Below are 18,453 nucleotides of genomic sequence, written 5' to 3'. Positions count from 1 at the left end.
TGAAAGATTTTATTGTAAGTAAGAGATGCAGGTTCGATGACAAATCTGTATATTTTTAATATAAAGCTGCAATAAAAAAAAATGAGGGGAAAAAAATTTTGGTTTAGGGTTAGCTTATGTTAGCAAGCTTATAATATAAGAGATTATCGGTTTTTAATTGTTTAAATTGTGCAATGAAAATTGATGGTGCTTAATTATCGTATGAAATCTTTCCTATGAAAGTTGATGGAGCTTAACACTTTGTGGACATAATTTAAATCACAATTGGTCTGCTAGTGCATATTATATCAATTGATCATCGGTTAATATTAAATCTGCAATATTAAAAACAAAATAATGAATGTGATTAGTGACATGACTATGGTTGTGTTTGGTTGTATTGCAAAAAAAATTGATTTAGTAGAATTGAGTTTGATAATAACTTTTCAAATTACACGTGATAATAACTTTCCAAATCTCACATGATAATTATTCTCTAAATTTATGATCCGGTAGAAAAAAAAATCATTGATCAGGAAAGACATAAAAATATTTCGTGATGAATAATATAGTCAACAATAATTTTGATATGATATACTTTTAAAATTGATGGTGCTTATCAATTATTGCACATAATTTTAATCACAATTGGTATACTTGCCATAATGGTTGGAAATATTGTCTTGCATTAAAGGGTTGCGGGTTTGAATCCTAGTCAAGACAAAATTGTATTATTTTTTAATAAAAATTGCAAGATAAAATGGATGGAAAACAGGAAAAACAAATTAGGGTTTAGAGTTTGCTTGTGTATACAAACTTAGGGTCCGTTTGGTAAAAATAAGCTATAAGCTAGCTGATAGCTGATAAGCTAGCTGATAGCTGAAAAGCTAGCTTATAGCTGATAGCTGAAAAGCTAGCTTATTGAAATTAAAGTGTTTGGTAAAATTAGCTTTTAAAGTGGTTATTAAATATAAAATTACATAATTGATAGTGGGTAGTTTATTTTTTAGAGTGGGTAGTTATTAAATTAAAGGGTAAAAATGGAATAAAGTGTAAAAAGCTATAAGCTATAAGCTCAAATGCTACTTGAAATAGCATCTGAAAAAAAGCTATAAGCTAGTACAAAAAGCTTGTTACCAAACACCTCTAATTTTTTGAAACAAGCTTATAAGCTCATATAATAAGCTATAAGCTAGCTTATTTATGTTACCAAACAGAGCCTTATAATATAAAAGATGCGGTCATTCTCATTCCAAAACGAAGTCGACGTAGGCAAGTACCAAAAGGTGAAATACAATTAAATGAAATTAATGTTGGGGGACTGAAAAATCAAATTGACACGCAAAATTCCCAAAACATCTTAAAAGCAGCAAGAACATGGAAGCAAAGATCATCTTAAACGTTTCTCACCTTCAAACCCGACCATTTCTTTCATCATTGGTATTCATACCATTCATCAAAACTTGGAAAACAACAAAAATCAACCCAACCAATCTCACCTTCAAATTTAAACGTGAAGTTTCTCTTCTCAAAACCCTCTAACCCAACCTTCAAATTATAAAACAAGAAACATATATACCAATGTCTTTGGCATCGCGTTGTTGTTGGATCCTCTTGTGAATGGTTATGGTTAATGTTTGTAAAGCTTTTGATTTAGTGGTGGAATATTTAGGCCCGTTTGAATTGACTTATTTTAAGCTTACGTGGGCTTATCTATTGGTATAAGTCGTTATATTAGTGTTTGGGTAAATTAACAAAATGTGTTTATTACAATTTCATAAGCTACTTATGTCATATTTTAACAAGCTCTCGCTTATAAAAAGGATTCTGCTTCGAATCTCACCTGCTCCATTTTACACAATACTAACATATTGTTTAGAATTTATTTTTTGAGTCGATCTTAAACTCATCTTGTTTTTTTAAAGTTATTTTTTTCTTCTTCACATTTATCTTTCTAAAGTATCCCACTTTTTTTTTTTAATTTATCTTTTCGAGTCAATATTAAATTTATTTATTTTTATGCAAAGTAAATCTTAAATTTATAATTATTTATGTGATGAGACATCCAAACACTTTAATTTATGTAAGTACTTTTTAATAATCCTATCCAGATGTAAATAGCTTATTAAGCATAAGAGCTTATGACATAAGCTCCCGTATTAAAAGCTCTAATACTATAAGCTATTTGTATAAGTTGTTTACCCAAACGGACCCTTATTTAATTTGTGATGGGTTATATTATATTGCTCCCGAAGGACCCATTCCATACATATCATCTTCAATCTTTGATGGAGGTTTCTGCAAGTGCACAGAATCGCTACCAAGTAATAAAGTGATAAGTTATCATCTCCACAAGGATTGTGCCAAAATTACTAGTTTTGCTTAGGAATTTAAAAAATAAAAGTGTTTTGCATTCGCTTTATTGGTTTTGAGAAAGTTTTAAAATTTAAAAGTAAAGAACAATAAAAAAAGACAATTAAAATAAAAGGTGGTGCGAGTAGACGCACGAGGTGGTTAAGTGTTTTGAATCCCTCCCTTAGTCCTGCTTGGTAACCGGCGTTATTTTTTTCTTCATTATTGGTTATAATCTACTGGATTAATTTATATTAAAATAAGTTTAGTTTTACTATTCTTTTTCTATTGCAATTTGTAATATGTTTAATCAATGGTTGATAGGATTCCCTTGGTTTTATAATATCCTCACCTTTAACGAGTTCATCATTTAAAAAGGCGTCATTACCTTTAGAAGTTCAACGTTTGACAAGATCTATCTACTTGATTGATTCACCTACACAATGCAGAATTTAACTAAGTGTAACTCTTAATCCTACCCCCTTCATCAGATACTGAATTTAATGGTCTCATGTTTGGTCGGTTGAATTGTCTTTAGTTTCGGGCCTATTAGTCTGTTGTCACGGGATCAGCTAATTCATATGGGTTCATTCTATAACATGATCAAGATTAAGAACCAAGAATTAAAGCAAGACAATTAGAGAAAAATAACTGAATAACAATCGAATATAAACTTTTTTGAACCAAAATTGCATGTCTCAAGCAGTCCTAAGGGAGTTATCTACTCGACCTAATCTAGGAAAATAAAATTACAAAGACAATAAAAAGAAAGGAACCTTATTGCCTCGGAGTTCCTTGGCCCTCCTTGCCTCCTCCTTAGAGTTCTCCTAACTCTACTAGAAAATTGGAATAACTTTCAATATTTCTGAATGAATAATTGTGAAGGAGGAGGTGTAACAACAGCCCAGGCCCCTTTTCTACGTATTTAGTAGGCAATCCCGGCTCTTACCTCGCGATCTTCTCCACCCCCCTCTCTAGTGGAGTTTTTGCCTTCTGTGGGAATCGAACCACGTACCCTAGGGTTCAAATACGTGTTCAATCCATTCTCACTACCAATTGAGGCCCAATTGGTAGTGGGAATGGATTGAACACATATTTGAACCCTAGGGTACGTGGTTCGATTCCCACGGAAGGCAAAAACTCTACTAGTGAGGGTGGTAGAGAAGATCGTGAGGTGGCAGTGCCGGGACCACCTAAGTTGGTGGGGCCACGGGCTGTTACAAAAAAAGGCGCCTTTTTTTGTAACAACTCGGGCCCCTTTTCTACCTATTTAGTAGGCAATCTCGGCTGTCACATCAAAATCTTCTCCACCCCCCTCTCTAGTGGAGTTTTTGCCTTCTGTGGGAATCGAACCACGTATCCTGGGGTTCAAATACGTGTTCAATCCATTCTCACTACCAATTGGGCTACGTAGCTCAATTGATAGTGGGAATGGATTGAACACGTATTTGAACCCCATGGTACATGGTTCGATTCCCACGAAAGGCAAAAACTCCACTAGAGAGGGGGGTGGAGAAGATCGTGAGGTGACAGCCGGGATTGCCTACTAAATACGTAGAAAAGGGGCCCGAGCTGTTACAGGATGGCTCTATTTATAGTTTTTCAGCTGGATTTGTGTTTTTTCTGCGCATCCATCGTGGCCACGATGGCGTTCAATTTCGCCTCATCGTGGCTACGATGGGTCATATCGTGGCACAATGAAAGATTTTCTCCAGATTTTCTGTTTTTATCAACCGCTTCCATCGTGCTACGATGGATCTCATCGTAGGTATGACGGTGCGCACATTTTCTTACATTTTTGCCCCTTTTTATGCTTTTTTCCACCTTTCTTGCTTCTTGTCCACGTAATTTCATTTCTCTAGGTATTTGCTTGCTTTTAGTCTTCAATTGCTACTAAAACTACCCTAAAATGATGCTAAAAATATCATATAATTGACTGTCATCAATCTTCAATAGTGTTTTTGAAAATGGTTATCAAGATCAAGTAATTAAAACTGGACCGACCGATTGAACCGGGAACCGGACCATGTCAGATCCGAGTTGACTTGTAAACCAGTAGGAGTATAGATTGGAGAATACAGTAGAAATGAAGCAGAAATGTATGAGAATGAGTAGTCGTAGATCTGAAAGGAGGGAGAGGGGGAGAGGGGGAGAGAGAGAGAGAGAGAGAGAGAGAGAGAGAGAGATAGAGAGAGAGAGAGAGAGAGAGATGAAGCTCTTGTTAGTGGTAGTAGTAATTAGGGGTGTCAAAAAAATTCATTTATCCATTATCCATATGATCCATTCACTAATGGATTCATCCAATCCGTCCATAAGTAAAAAAAATTAGTTAATAGATTGGATCAAATCCATCCATTTAGTTAATGGATTGGATTAGATCCATCCACCTTAATTTTAAAATCCAATGGATCATCGATAGTTATTAATTTTAAATCCAATGGATAGCCACTTTTAAAAAATAAAATAAAAGAACAAACAATTTCAAAATAAAAATAAAAAAATAAAAAAGTTAAAATTAATTCTTAGTAATTTTTAGGGATGGATCATTACCAATTTTTTAAACCAATTAATCATGATTTAGTGTTAATAATTGTTAATGATTTTGTGAATAAAACATAGATTTATTGTCAAAAAGTATAAAAAATTGGATGAATTTTGTAGAGTAAAAATTGATGTAAAAGTATACTGTACATTAAAAATTGAAAAGTATAAGTATAGTTGAAAATAGGTACTGTTGCTAATTTAAAGATTGTAGTATAGGTACATGCGTACAACTGCTAATTGGAAACGAAAAATTTTGGGCAATGTGTAGTTTTGTTGGATAAATTGTTAAGTGTTAACTATCTACATTAAAAATTGGAAAATGCTAAACAGTGCCCCCGGGGCACTAGTTAAGGATACAAATATAGAAGTTTTATCTCGTAAATTGTGCATTCAATATTTTAATGATGTGAAAAGTTATTCTCTGTCATCATTAACTTTATCATTTGTTTCCTTTTTTAGTATGTTTAACTAGTGCCCCAGGGGCACTGTTTAGCATGACCCTTAAAAATTCTTAGTACCAACAAACTAACTACTGTATTTGGATCTGTCAAAAAATATATTGATATTATTAATTTTTAATAGTCGTAATTTATTTTTGTTAAAAAAAAAAGTTGTATTTTTATAATATATTATGGTTTTTAATATTATTATTTTGACAAGTGAATTTTAATATTATAAAATTATATTAATAGCATAATATTATATTTTATTACTATAATTTATTGAAAACGGTCTGACCCGATTGAACACTAATCCGACCAATTGAACCTTGAACCGCTAAGCAAAGTTGTCAGAATCTAATTTTTACGTCAACTCATTTTGGCTAAATGAAATCAAAAAGTAGATTCAACTCGTAAACTCTACTACCTCATATTAAAATGAACATGTATAATATATATTTTCTTATTTAATTTTGAACGTAATATAAAATTAATAATTTTATTTTTAATTTAAAAATTTAAGTGTTATGAATATTAATTAAAGAAAATATGACAAAATAAATATATTATTAATTTTAAATAAAAAAAATTTAATATTGGATAATTCACACTTAATTATTTTCTCTCATTCTCATTAGTTAAATATGACTATATATAGTCATGCATTTCAATAACAAATAACACAACAACTATATTCCCGTCAATATATATACCTTGTAAAAAATCATATGTCTCTCGTTTTTTTACGTATCAAATATGGCTCTTTGAATCATACATTATATATCACGTGAGATTCAATATTATTTATGATTGAAATACAAAATAATTGTATATTTTAACCTGTATTGTTTTATTTGATTTCTACGAAATCCCTATTATACTGTGTATCTTTTTTATTTTATTTTTTTTGACAATATTTATGTATATATTATTTATCAAATAACTTATTAAATTTAAATGTTCATATTATTAACTCAACTGACGAAAATGTCAAAATTGTTAGGTCTGACATCATTTCGTCTATCTACTTAAAAAAACTTATTGTATTTAAATAATTACATAAATTTTTGCAATATTATATTATTTTATCAAATATAATAATTATTTGTCTAAGTCTCGGTGTGCTTCCTACGTTCCAAAATCACAAGTGTAAGTAATTGTTGCTCATATAATTACTAACATAAACTATTATAAAAAATTAACTGTCACTCTACATAAGATATTGTATTTACTAAAAAAAATTGACCTTTTGAATTTACTAAAAAAAATATAATTTCGAATCGTTATGCGAAAACATGCGAGTTTAAATGATTTTACTAATTTTATAGAGAGCTAAATCGTGTAAACTCGTTTTAACTTTCGATTTTACTAAAAATAATTTTAGCTAAAATGTAACACGAAAGTCACATCCCGTTTAAAAAAAAAACACGAAAGTCACATCTAAAAATATAGAATCCATAGACTTTCAATTTTTTTTTTGACGCATCAAAGCTAATTTATTTGAGATTGAAGGCACATAGCAATCAACGATGTTGATCGGCAATTTGAAGGTAGAAAAAGATTCTTTAAGAAGGTGCAATAAAACCTTACCCTAGACTAGGACCCAACAACAACAAAAAAAAAATACCTTAGTTTCAGCAACTAATCATAGCAATTCAGTGAAACAAAAATTAAAGGTTGAAATTTCAAATAACTCTTAAAGAGTTGTTCTTAGAGTCAATATATTCCTCCTCAATAAAAAAATAACAAAATAGAGAAGCATGATTGACATGATCAACATATAAAGAGAGACGCAGTAAAAAAAAATTAAACACAATCAAGACGACAGTGGATATAGCAAAAGCAAAATTAGACTTACGAAGTTTCGAAGAGCAAGCAAATGAAATATCAGTGACAATGAGGAGAAACTTCGACATCAAAAGTTTTCTCTCCAACTCTCCTTAATATGGGAAAGTAAAAAATAAGTTTAGAAGTAGAAAATAAATTTGGAACGGATTTTACTTCCCCCATTTATCTTTTTTATCCTCAAAAAGTAAAAATTATATCAAACATATATAATTAAAAATATTGTGGGATTTGAGGATAGTTTGTTGACTTGTATTCAAAGTTGAACTTTGAACCTATCACTTGTCATTTCAAACTTAAAAGTATAATAACAATCCTTTTTTTTCCCTAATCGGATCAAAATCAAATAATTAGATAGCTACCAAAAATATAGCGGACCGAGATTTTCTGTTGCAATTGCTACACGTAATAGCCAATCTCGACCATTAAAAAGTTATCAACCGACTATGATTTATTTAATACAATTTCACACAGTTTTAATTTTAACGGTTCGTTTATGATCAAACGATCTACAACAATTACTGTGAAACTTACATCACAATCAACCCCAACAATGCAGATATCAATGACCAACTTGGAATCACATTGCAATTCTGCGAGTCCCTCTGGAGAGAAATCTTCATCACTAGCAATCTAGCAGGCTGCACAAAGCTTTGTGGAGTTGTACTTGGTCCACACATCATTCTGGTTCCTTTTTCCAAACCACTAGCATTTGAGTGAATAATCCTATGACATTTAACAACAAAAATTAAGACGGCTTACAAGACTTGCACTTCCAACCACTATACCTATGCAGAATTTTTTTGAATGATGCATCATAATTTTAGCCTGATTCTCAAGGGATTGATTGATCATTCTGCTAAAGTCATTACTGTATGATCATTCTTTGGTCATAGAACTACATGTTATTTATTTTTTAGCCTGATTCTTATTACTTTTAGTTCATCGTCGATTGATCAATGAGAATATTCAAAACGGTGGAACACATATGTGTCTCAAGATAGTAGAAACAAAGTATCCTAAAATATAAGCAAAAATGAGTCAAAGAAACTTGATGTATTTGGTTAAAGATATGGACCAAATACATTCAATTTTATTGACTAACTTTTGCTTATATTTTGGGACGGAAAGAGTTTTTTTTTTGGGACACTTGTCTAACATGTTTGTATAAATGTCTTACAGGTATCGAACACCGATTTAATAGGTGTCGGAGTAAAAGAAAATTGATTTTCTTAGAGACCTACTTGAGTTGTGTAGGTACGAGTATAATACAAATGTGTGTTGAAAACAACCAATCATATCTGCCACTAAAAAAATCGGGGCTAAGATATTTCTCTGAGTAAACTGTCAAATACCCCCTGAAATTTTAAAATTCGTCAAATACCCTCTGAAATTTAGAAATAGCCAAATACCCCTGAAATTATAAAAAGTCAATCAAATTGCCCTTTTCACTCCACTATTTATCCTAAAATTAAATCAAATTGACTTTAACTGTGAATGAATATTACTCGCTCTAACCTTAATTATAAGTATAAGTGAATCATAAAAAACTACTCTTTCAAGTTATTAATATAAAATATGAGTATAATACATTGAAAATGGGCCAACCCGATTCAACACCAGTCCGACCAATTGAACCTTGAACCGCTAAGTACATTGATTCGATGACCGGTCTGGTTTTGATTAGCTTGATCAAGATGATGATTGATAATAGTTCAAAGAGAAGAGAAAGATTGATTTAGGGTTTTAATTTGGGGGTGATGTTGATGTTAATTTTCAATCTAATGGTCTATCTCGTCATTTTAGTCCCTTGAAATTACTCTTCAATTCATCACTTTCAGCTTGGTTCCTCAACGTTACTCTTCAATTATTGTGTTTCACTTTCATTTTGATCTCTGTCTATTTAGACTTGGTTTTTGAATGAGAATTGCCACATCATTGTCAAATTAGTCAACTAATGGTACATGTCATCAAGAACAAACGATTTTGTGATCAAAGATAACGTCAAATACCATTTTGACTAACGATAATAAAATTCAGAAACTTTAAAATATTTTTTGTATGACTCAGAGACTACTATAACAGTGAGTGATACTTTCAGAAAATAAGTTAGTTATTTACTCGGTAACAAAGCAATAATCTAAACTATATGAAGTTGAAGTACGACGTGCAAATAGGTGCAAGAGAAGGAAAAAAGTAAAACAAATCAACAAGAATAACTTTTAAATTTTAAATTAAAGTAAGTTGATGATAATTCTAAAAATGTAATAAAATTTTAAACGATATATTTCTAGTTCGCTTCCCTCATCTCTCTTCTTAAAAAGTAAACCAAAAAATAAAAATAAAAAATTTCTCACCTCACCTCACCTCCATCTACCCCAAACCAAACAAGAGATTTAGATATCAATTTCCCTCTTCTTCTTTTTTTTTGGTACATCAATTTCCCTCTTTAATCCCTTCTTTAGTATTTTTACTTTTTCCCCCTCTCATATAAACCCAAAATATCCAAACGCATCGCTGTTTGTCTTTTTCTTGCAAAAATATTGAATCCATAGCAATTTCTCGACTTCGCTCAATCTCTGTAAGTCACACTATAATCGATTCTTTCTTAATCTCTTTCTTGTTTTTATTTCCAATTCAATTCCATCATAACAATGCTCAATTAGGTTAAGTTTAAGGATAATTCAAGGTTAAGATAATTAGGAAACTCTGATTTGGATTCATGATTAGTTTCTTTAAAGTAATTGCTAAGAATGAGTGAAAGTTTTGAAGTTAGAGCACATTTTTCTGATGTGAAATCTTTCTTTTGCGTAATGTAGCAAGCACATTTTTTATTTTTATTATTTATTGTTTGCATTTATTCTTGGGGAAAAGAAAATTTCTGATAAATGTGTTTGATAAATGGAGTTTGTGTAAAGAACTAATTTAAACACTTCAGTGGTTAGTGCTTATCATATAAGAGCTTATGTATAAGTTGTTTCTATAATCGATGATTAAATGAGAATAAAGTCTACATTTAAGCTTGCTGCGAGAAATTTATGAAAATAAGTTGTTTTTATTAGTGTTTATCGTATAAGAGCTTATGTATAAGTTGTTTCTATAATCGATGATTAAATGAGAATAAAGTCTGCATTTAAGCTTGCTGCGAGAAATTTATGAAAATAAGCTTGTTTTTATTAGTGTTTATCGTATAAGTGCTTATGTACAAGTTGTTTCTATATCGATGCCTGTTTTTTTCCCCTAAAGTAGCGAGTTAAATCTAAGTCTAATAAGCTGTAACTAAATTTGGTTTCTTCAGGCTAGCCTCTTCTTCACAGGATGGGGAAATCAGAGGCAGATGAGAAGATTCTCAGTTACAATGATGTGGTGCTTAGACGATCTGATCTAGACATCCTCAGCGGTCCATATTTTTTGAACGATCGAATTATCGAGTTTTATCTCAGCTATCTTTCCTCAGGCCATCCTTCTCAGGATATCCTGCTGGTTCCACCATCTATCGCCTTTTGGATAATCCAATGTCCTGTTGCTGAGGCTATGAGAGATTTCTTAGATCCCCTTCATTTGTCTGATAAGGCACTAGTTTTATTTCCCATCAATGACAATGACAACGTTAGCATGGCTGAAGGTGGATCCCATTGGAGCTTACTTGCATACTACCGCAATGCGAATCTATTTGTTCACCATGATAGCTGCAGAAGCATGAACGCATCACCTGCGAAGAAACTCTACAAAGCTGTTGTTGGATACATGGGATTATCTGAATCGGGATCTAAGGCCCGCTATCTTGAATGCACTGATTCACCTAGGCAGAAGAATGGTTATGATTGTGGCTTATATGTCACAGCCATAGCAGGAGTGATATGCGACTGGCATGTAAATAGCAATAAAACTGATGCAAATGATCTGTGGTTCTCTGCTGTGAAGGAACAGGTTACTCCATCTGCTGTTTCCTGCATGCGAAGCGACATCCTGGCCTTGATCAGAGATCTAATGGCAAGGCATTCCGAACATGCGAAGTGTGAATAAAAACTGGTTTCCACTAATTCGATTTTTAAGTGTTTTTGAACCTTCATTTACCCAGTTGCTGCTTAAGCAAATTTTATCTTAGTATATTGTTGATTGTCAGGAAGTAAATACATAGGTCAAAATATATTTTGGGATTTTTTTGGAACTGTGTATGAAATTAGATTTTCATTACCCCCCTTGAACGTAGGGACAAGCTTTCTCTGCTACAATGTGATTGAAGGTTCTTTTCTCATGTGTGTTGATATGTTTTTTCAATCATAAAGTGAATAGTATGATTACATTTTTATCTGCTGCCTTTGTGAGCTAGTTTGCTTTTGGTGAGTTTTATTTAAGAAATTCCATTGTTAATTCTATAGACAGTGTGGGAGTTCAAAAATGTGTGCATCTTCTCCAATAGGGGTCTTAGATAATGTGTTGTTAGTGGATCACGTTAAGGAGTAGACTTGGAAATGGTTCTTGTTTCTATTGAAGTTATCAGTCTCTCCTTTATGAATGGAGGGTGGTCACGTATATTGTGTAATTTGTTTTGGTTTCCCCTCCCATTCTTTTTTCTTTTTGGTAGAATGGTTTCCCCTCCCATTCTATTGGCTTTGGATTGAAAAACCCCTTTTATTTCCTTATTAATTTAAATAATTTTTGCTTGTTAGAAAAATGTCAGATAACTCGATACCAAAAAAGGTGTTGGTGTACACTTATCTTTTAAAAGAACCAACATTAACCTGGCTAAGTGTTTCGAATCTACCATCGTCTTAAATAGTGACATTGCATGAGATGACCATGAACATTTCTATTTTCTTTTGATAAATTTAGACAACTTTTGCTCTATCACCATTGCTTTCGCTTTCAAGGCGAGATATAAATTTAGACAATTTCTGACTTTCTCCATTTGTCAAAAGATTTTGAGATATCCATTACTAAAGTTTTGAGATATAAACAAGAGGATTCGGCTGGATCGCTACTCAATTATCATGCATAGGACTTCACATCTCGATCACGCAAAACACAACATTGGTGATTTGTACGTGTGCAATCTGCAATGAGCTCTATTTAGATTGTTTCTGTGCTTGTCTTGTAATAATATGAGAGGATTTATTTCAATCAAAAAGGTTATTGTGATTTCACTTGTAGAGGATGGCTTTTAAAACATTATCTATTCACTTTAACAGCACAATTACAATAGCTAATACTAAATTACAATTGCTAATGTAATAAATAAAGGGTGTAAAGTGCAACTAGACGCATAAATTAAGGGTGCAAAGTACATTTGATCCTAAAATCATCAGGACCACTTGAGAAGTAGCATTGTAGCAAATGGTAGACGATGTGCAGACTCCTCTTGGGTACAAAAATGTGTTTCCATTGTTTTCAAAAAGACATAAATACACGAGTTCCTATAAAAGTATCATTTGCATTTAGCCATTGACATTTTAAAAATATCCAAGAGAATTGGCAGGGAGGACAACAAGGAGAAAAAGTTTGAACAAACTTGTGGATTCATAATGTTGAATACCACCACCCATCAAAATTTTAAGAACCTTGTACATCTGATACTGCTTTCTGTTTATCTGTATATTGAACCATTGTAAACTCTGTATTTCCATCAACATGATTCAACAGCTGGAAGAACTGTGCCGTATGAAACAGTAACTATATCTGCAACTGCAAGTCCTACACCATCAATAGTATACAGAAGAAACATCAGAATAATACAAGCTCCAAAATTTGAAAAGGCAGCAAGAGTAATACAACAGGCTTCACACAATTACATGAATAAGAAATGCTGTCACGTAGAATAATTTCGTAAACGGTTACCATGTAATATGGTTTTGGTAAGCTTAAACAACAAAACAATCCAGGAGAGTTGATAAAGCTCATGCATGATAATTTAAAGACAGCAAAGAATTAGACATTCCCATCAAATTTAAATAGTCGATGGTATTCAACACAGGCTAGGATCTGATTTATGCCAGTTATCACATATCAGCACATGCACAACAATAGATAAAGCTCGATGCAATTTATGATTTACTCTTAACAGTCAAGGTATAGTTACAAAGTTCTAAAATTGGAGGCCATTCACAATTAATAAACTTGATAAACTAAACTCCAATAAAAATATTTAGAAATGGCACTCACCACTTTTGGAGATTACTTATGTCATGCTAATGTCCATAGGATAACTCCCCAGCACTCGCAAGAATGTAGCAAACTCCTGCAAATTGCATTAGTTTTAGAGCACTTACTCACAGATAATCCTTTCAATATGTTTCATAAAATCAAATTAAGTCACACCTTTAGATGCCTTAAGGCATTTTGTGCATTCTGATCAGCCATTGATGCTTCAAAATCAACATAGAAAAGATAATCAAAGTACCTGTTTAAGATATGAACTGTGATCAGCACAGCAATTATTAACAAGCCAACATCTTTGTAAACACAATACTGATAATTTTTTTTTTGGAACACCAATACTGATAATGATTTAAACCAATTAAATGATGAATGAGTTAGAACTCAGAAAATGAACTATGGTTATGGCCTTCATAACGTATAACTTGGAATACCTATTGCTATTATCATCAGATGTTCTTAGAGGTTGCTTCCGCAAAGGACGACTTTCAATCTATAAGAAGAATTCATCAATTGTACAGTTAGAAATATATAAAAGCATACTCGCAAATGTTACTTCCATAAAAGATATTGTAGCTCACCCCCAAGACGACGACTAACCTTTGAAAGATTAATTTGACGCAGAGCAAAAACAGCAAGGGCCTTGAAAAGTATCCCAGGACCCTCTTCTAAAGAAAAAACTATGCTTGTCTAGAATCCAACAGCAACATTCAATATTGATGTCAGTAAGCATAAAACCAAACAAGAAGGGAGATGTATGATGTAATCAATCCAGTAATTTCAGCTATTTATGCTAGTTAAGCGCACCTTAAATGGCCTGTCTATGCCTGGAAGTATAGGTTCTCGTGCCAACACTAAAAACCGGGTGATATTATCACTATCATCCTGCCGATGCAAATCCATCAGTCATCAAATCTATGATAAACATAAATTGTCTGCCATGTAATCTAAAACAGAGTGACACATAGACCCAAACCTGAATGTCTTGAGCAAGTATATTTAAGCCGTAGATCTCTGCAGCAGCAGAGCTAGCAACAGCTCCTGCATCTTGTAGGTTATTGAGGGCAACATGCTATAATTTGTAACTATGTTAGGATAACTGATATTAATAAACAAGTCAACAGCAGCAGCAGCAGCAGCAGCAGAAAATGATAATCTATCCTTTAGCCCAAGGTGCAATATATGACCATGTCTTCAGGGGCTGATATGATTTTGCTAACTTTCCAGACAGATTGGGGTATGACCAGGCCAGTGATCTTTTACTTTATATAAACTAAATGCCAAAATGCTTTGAAATCTCAAAGAAGCGTATTTCTTGACAATAAAGGGTGGGTATCGTTCCAAAGATGCCATGATCATTGTACCACAAAAATTTAAGGTTGTGTTTGATTCATCCCAGGGGACGGTACACACAAAACAACAGTGGACAAAGTAACAAACAGTTAAGTCATAATACAATTCTTTGTTCTACACACTGGAAGTCCATGTGCAGCACAAACAATTGTGTTTGATATACTTGTTCTTGATATGCATTTGTGCTTAACCAGTGCCCTAAGTAAACTTACTAAACAGAACCTTTTAAAATCAAACACAAAGCAAAACAAATTGTGAGCTATCTTATGCTTTATTTTTAAGCAAGTAAAACGTATATAAATGTGACCAACATAAACACTTGAAATGATACAAGAAAACCAGCTTCCAACAAATTTACACTAACCTTTGCAGCACCGGCTGTATCATCAACTGCTTCTCTAACTAAGCCCCACCCAGTCAAGGTGTTCTCACATTGTGCAAGAGCCTAAAACATCACCATCTTGGGTGAGTTTATAGTCGGAAAAATATAAGATTAAGGTATAAAATATCAGAATCACACCTGAGGATGACTAAGAACACGCTTCAAATTCTCAAGTTTAACACCAGGGTTGGCCATCAAACAATGATGGACTGCATATTTTACTTCTCCTACTATATGTAGTCTGTGCCTGAGTAAAAGGTCATAATTTCTGTGGATGCTACCTCCCAAAGAATTCTCAATTGGCAAAACTGCTCTGTCCACAAGCCACCTTTCTACAGCCTAACATGGAAATCCGAGATCAAGAAAAATAAAGAGACTACTGAAAGTTAGAACAAGCCATCTTGACAATTAAAAGGCAACAATCATAACAATAATCAGAAACTAAGAACAAAGAACTGGAATATATGATTTTGAATTTTTAATTGGTTAGAGCTTGTAATGCAAAATTACCAAACTTATATTTGTCAACATATGAGCAAATAGCACAATATTGCATAACATAAATTATTCAATCAAGAGTTCCAGAGAGGCTGTGCTACCCAGGGTCTGTTTGATTTGCAAAAGGTAAGTACAGGACAAAACATGACAAACTTTTAAGTTATTGAACAGCTTGTTGTCTTGTACGATGTTTGGTGGACAAAATGTTATTTTGATATTTTAGACAACTTGTATTTGGGCCAATGAGTTGTCATGTGGTTTAGTGAGGGACAAGAATATCTGTTTTTATCCAGTCACTTGCCCTCCAAACAATTTTAAAATCAAACACGCTACAACTGAAGCTGTCCTGTCCAATCCCTTATTTTATTTTTTAGCACATCAAAAGCACCCTTATACTTACTAAACACTAAAACTGACATCAAAATAAAATGAAAATCCATAACGAAAACCAGTGCAGTGGAAAAAAGATCAATCACCCACTCAAGTACAATAACAAAGGAACTTGATAAAGCAGCTTAGAAACAAACATATTACTAGGACGAGTTTAATTTTGATACACACATGGAAAACAATTAACACCGTCAACAAATCACAATCAATCATATCTTTCAGAAGCAGTTATTATTAAAGTAAAACATTTCTAACAATCTAACAGTATAATTGATTGCCGGTATAAAAAAATCAGCTAAGGGTAACAGAATATTTACTTCAAAAGCAGTGTCAAATTGTTCACAAGGAACAGCTTCACAATTAGGGTAGGCCTTTTGTGCAGCAGATTCACTATAAGCACCACGAACTCCCTGAAAAAAAATGCAATAATATTCAACTATATCAAATCACAAACAATACACAAAAAATTCAATTTTCAAAATTAGCTTCTACAATGCTTCCACACAAAACAAAACAAAAAATCCTAAAAAAAAAAATGACGAAAAATAAACAAAATGTTAAAAACAGTTTGCATGCAGCAATGTAAGAAGCAAAATATCAAATACCTGATATGCAACACGAAGTCGTGAACCATCGGAAACAGCAGTAGATGATTGATTCGAAGACAAAGGACCTAAAAAGGATCGCAGAAAACCGTTAGAGAGAGAGAGAGAGGAAGAGAGGTGAGAGAGAGGGAAGAGTAATACGCACGAGGAAGAGAGATCGGATCTTTGGAAACGACGTCGTTTGAGACGGCGGAAACGGAGTTTGTTCGCAATTCGACGGTGTCGTTGAGGTCGTTATTACTGTGACTACTACTACTACGAAGGGAAGTGTGAATGCGGAGGTTACGGTGTCGTTTTGGGGGGAGATTGAGATTTTGAGGTGGAAGGGGTTTAACGGTGTCGAAAGGGGAACATTGACGGTGGAGATTTGGTGGTGAATGAGATATGATTCGTGATGATGCCATTAATGGCTTTTGAGGTTCGTCAGTGTTTGTTTTAAGTCACGATCGATCTCTATCTGTATGTGTAGCTTTGTGTAAGTCTTAAACCAATTCGTGGTTTTGCTTTTTGACTGTTTATTACTTTTAGCGGTTACGGGGATGAAATTGACCAGCGCTCTTTTTTCTACTGTTTTTAAATGACTTTTCATTCTCATTTGTTGTTATGAGAAGTTTTCTTTTACGATGACTTTTTTCGATCTAAACAATATAAATTTTTCATCTAATTGTAAATTTTGTAAAATTCGTATTCGTTATAAAAATATCGAAGACTTGTGCATCATACACCACTTAATCAAACGGTGCATGTTAGACAAAGCCCTCTTTGGATCTAATAGATTTTGCGGGAACCATCAACATTAAAAATATCAAATGTAATATTTTTTTAAAGGATTTCAATATTCTTGATGTAAATGAGAGATTAGTTTTGGACACACATTTGTTAGAGAGAGTTCTTCAAGCACCTATCTACATTGCGAAAAGTATATCTCATAGTTGTCGTTTTGCATTCTCTCAAGCATTGAAGGAAGCTCTTTATAAGGTGGTTGTTGAATCAGGTTGTATAGGCACTTGAGTTCAGTTGTTGCTTCTTCCTCGGTGCACATTATAGGTGGTCAAGGCTCGTAATAGGCGGGATCGCAAGTTTGGGAATCGAAAGTTCTTGCAATAATATCATATTTTAGAATGCTTAGCTACATGGCGAGAAACAGATGGTCTCGCCAAGCTAGTTAACCGTGTGTTAGACACTTACGAACATAAGGGTCGAGGTTATGGAAAAGATAATATTTAGGAGGAAAACCAAAAGATGGGTACTAACATTAAACAATGTCTTCGTAAGGTGGCAGATGGGCACTTCACAGCGGCTGTGAGGGTGTTAGGGTGTTAGGGATAAACATATGTACATGCCACCTCCCTCCGTGTAGACTACCTTATTTTCTGAAGCTCCCAATGTGGTTGATGTTGACACTGTTTTCAGGTGCATTAAATTGTTCCCTAAAGGAACATCGTGCGGTAGAGATGATTTGTAGGCCCAACACTTACTAAACGTATTGTGTGGTGAAAGTTCTACTGTGACAAGAGATATTTTAGATGTCATCACTACAGTGGTTAACTTATGGCTAGTATAAGATGTCCAAAGATTTTGTTAGAGTTTGTAGCTTTCGCACCTTTGATGCCTTTATTAAAGTCGGAAGGTGGGATACGCCCTATTGTTGTAGGCATTATTTGGAGGCGCCTAGTATCCAATGTTGCTATGAAAGGGGTCGGTAAAGATGTGGCTACATATCTCGATGACTTTCAGTTTGGGTCGGGATATCAGGTGGTGCAGATGCCATTTTGCACAGTGCCAATAGTGTGTTGAGTCAACGACATGGAGATGGTTCTTTGGCTATGCCCACATTAGATTTCTCAGATGCATTCAACACGGTAGACAGGTTGGCGCTACTACGCGAGGTAAGAGTGAGATGCCCATC

At 33.4% G+C, this 18,453-nt stretch overlaps 2 protein-coding genes across 3 annotated transcripts; one reads left to right on the top strand and one right to left on the bottom strand.

The window, feature by feature from the left end:
- The first annotated feature begins 9,591 nt into the window (after window positions 1-9,591).
- LOC123921816 (NEDD8-specific protease 1) lies at window positions 9,592-11,477 on the top strand. The gene is made up of 2 exons (XM_045974497.1): window positions 9,592-9,741; window positions 10,459-11,477. The coding sequence occupies exon 2, from the start codon at window positions 10,479-10,481 to the stop codon at window positions 11,184-11,186; it is 708 nt and encodes a 235-aa protein (XP_045830453.1). The 5' UTR covers window positions 9,592-9,741; window positions 10,459-10,478; the 3' UTR covers window positions 11,187-11,477.
- Window positions 11,478-12,449: 972 nt separating this feature from the next.
- On the bottom strand, window positions 12,450-17,052 carry LOC123921657 (arogenate dehydratase/prephenate dehydratase 2, chloroplastic-like). 2 transcript variants are annotated; one of them, XM_045974293.1, is made up of 12 exons: window positions 16,690-17,052; window positions 16,545-16,612; window positions 16,257-16,349; window positions 15,190-15,390; window positions 15,034-15,114; window positions 14,293-14,388; window positions 14,124-14,201; window positions 13,917-14,006; window positions 13,751-13,809; window positions 13,479-13,560; window positions 13,323-13,398; window positions 12,450-12,854 (listed from the first exon to the last, which is right to left on the bottom strand). In XM_045974293.1, the coding sequence occupies exons 1-11, from the start codon at window positions 16,946-16,948 to the stop codon at window positions 13,339-13,341; spliced, it is 1,167 nt and encodes a 388-aa protein (XP_045830249.1). In that variant the 5' UTR covers window positions 16,949-17,052; the 3' UTR covers window positions 12,450-12,854; window positions 13,323-13,338. The 2 variants fall into 2 exon arrangements, with proteins under 2 accessions (XP_045830249.1, XP_045830250.1); XM_045974294.1 differs by having other exon boundaries at window positions 12,450-12,845; window positions 16,690-17,048.
- Window positions 17,053-18,453: the final 1,401 nt, after the last annotated feature.

The sequence above is a fragment of the Trifolium pratense genome, linkage group LG4 (assembly GCF_020283565.1).
Source record: "Trifolium pratense cultivar HEN17-A07 linkage group LG4, ARS_RC_1.1, whole genome shotgun sequence".
NCBI lineage: Eukaryota > Viridiplantae > Streptophyta > Magnoliopsida > Fabales > Fabaceae > Trifolium > Trifolium pratense.
The sequence above is the reverse complement of the archived record's forward strand: the minus strand, read 5'-3'. Positions and strand labels throughout refer to the sequence as shown.

Coding starts and splice junctions, on each gene's coding strand:
- LOC123921816 (XM_045974497.1), top strand. CDS start 10,479: ATGGGGAAATCAGAGGCAGATGAGAAGATTCTCAGTTACAATGATGTG.
- LOC123921657 (XM_045974293.1), bottom strand. CDS start 16,948: ATGGCATCATCACGAATCATATCTCATTCACCACCAAATCTCCACCGT. Junction 16,613..16,689: donor AGATCCGATCTCTCTTCCTC/GTGCGTATTACT, acceptor GATCCTTTTTAG/GTCCTTTGTCTTCGAATCAA. Junction 15,115..15,189: donor GTGTTCTTAGTCATCCTCAG/GTGTGATTCTGA, acceptor GTGATGTTTTAG/GCTCTTGCACAATGTGAGAA.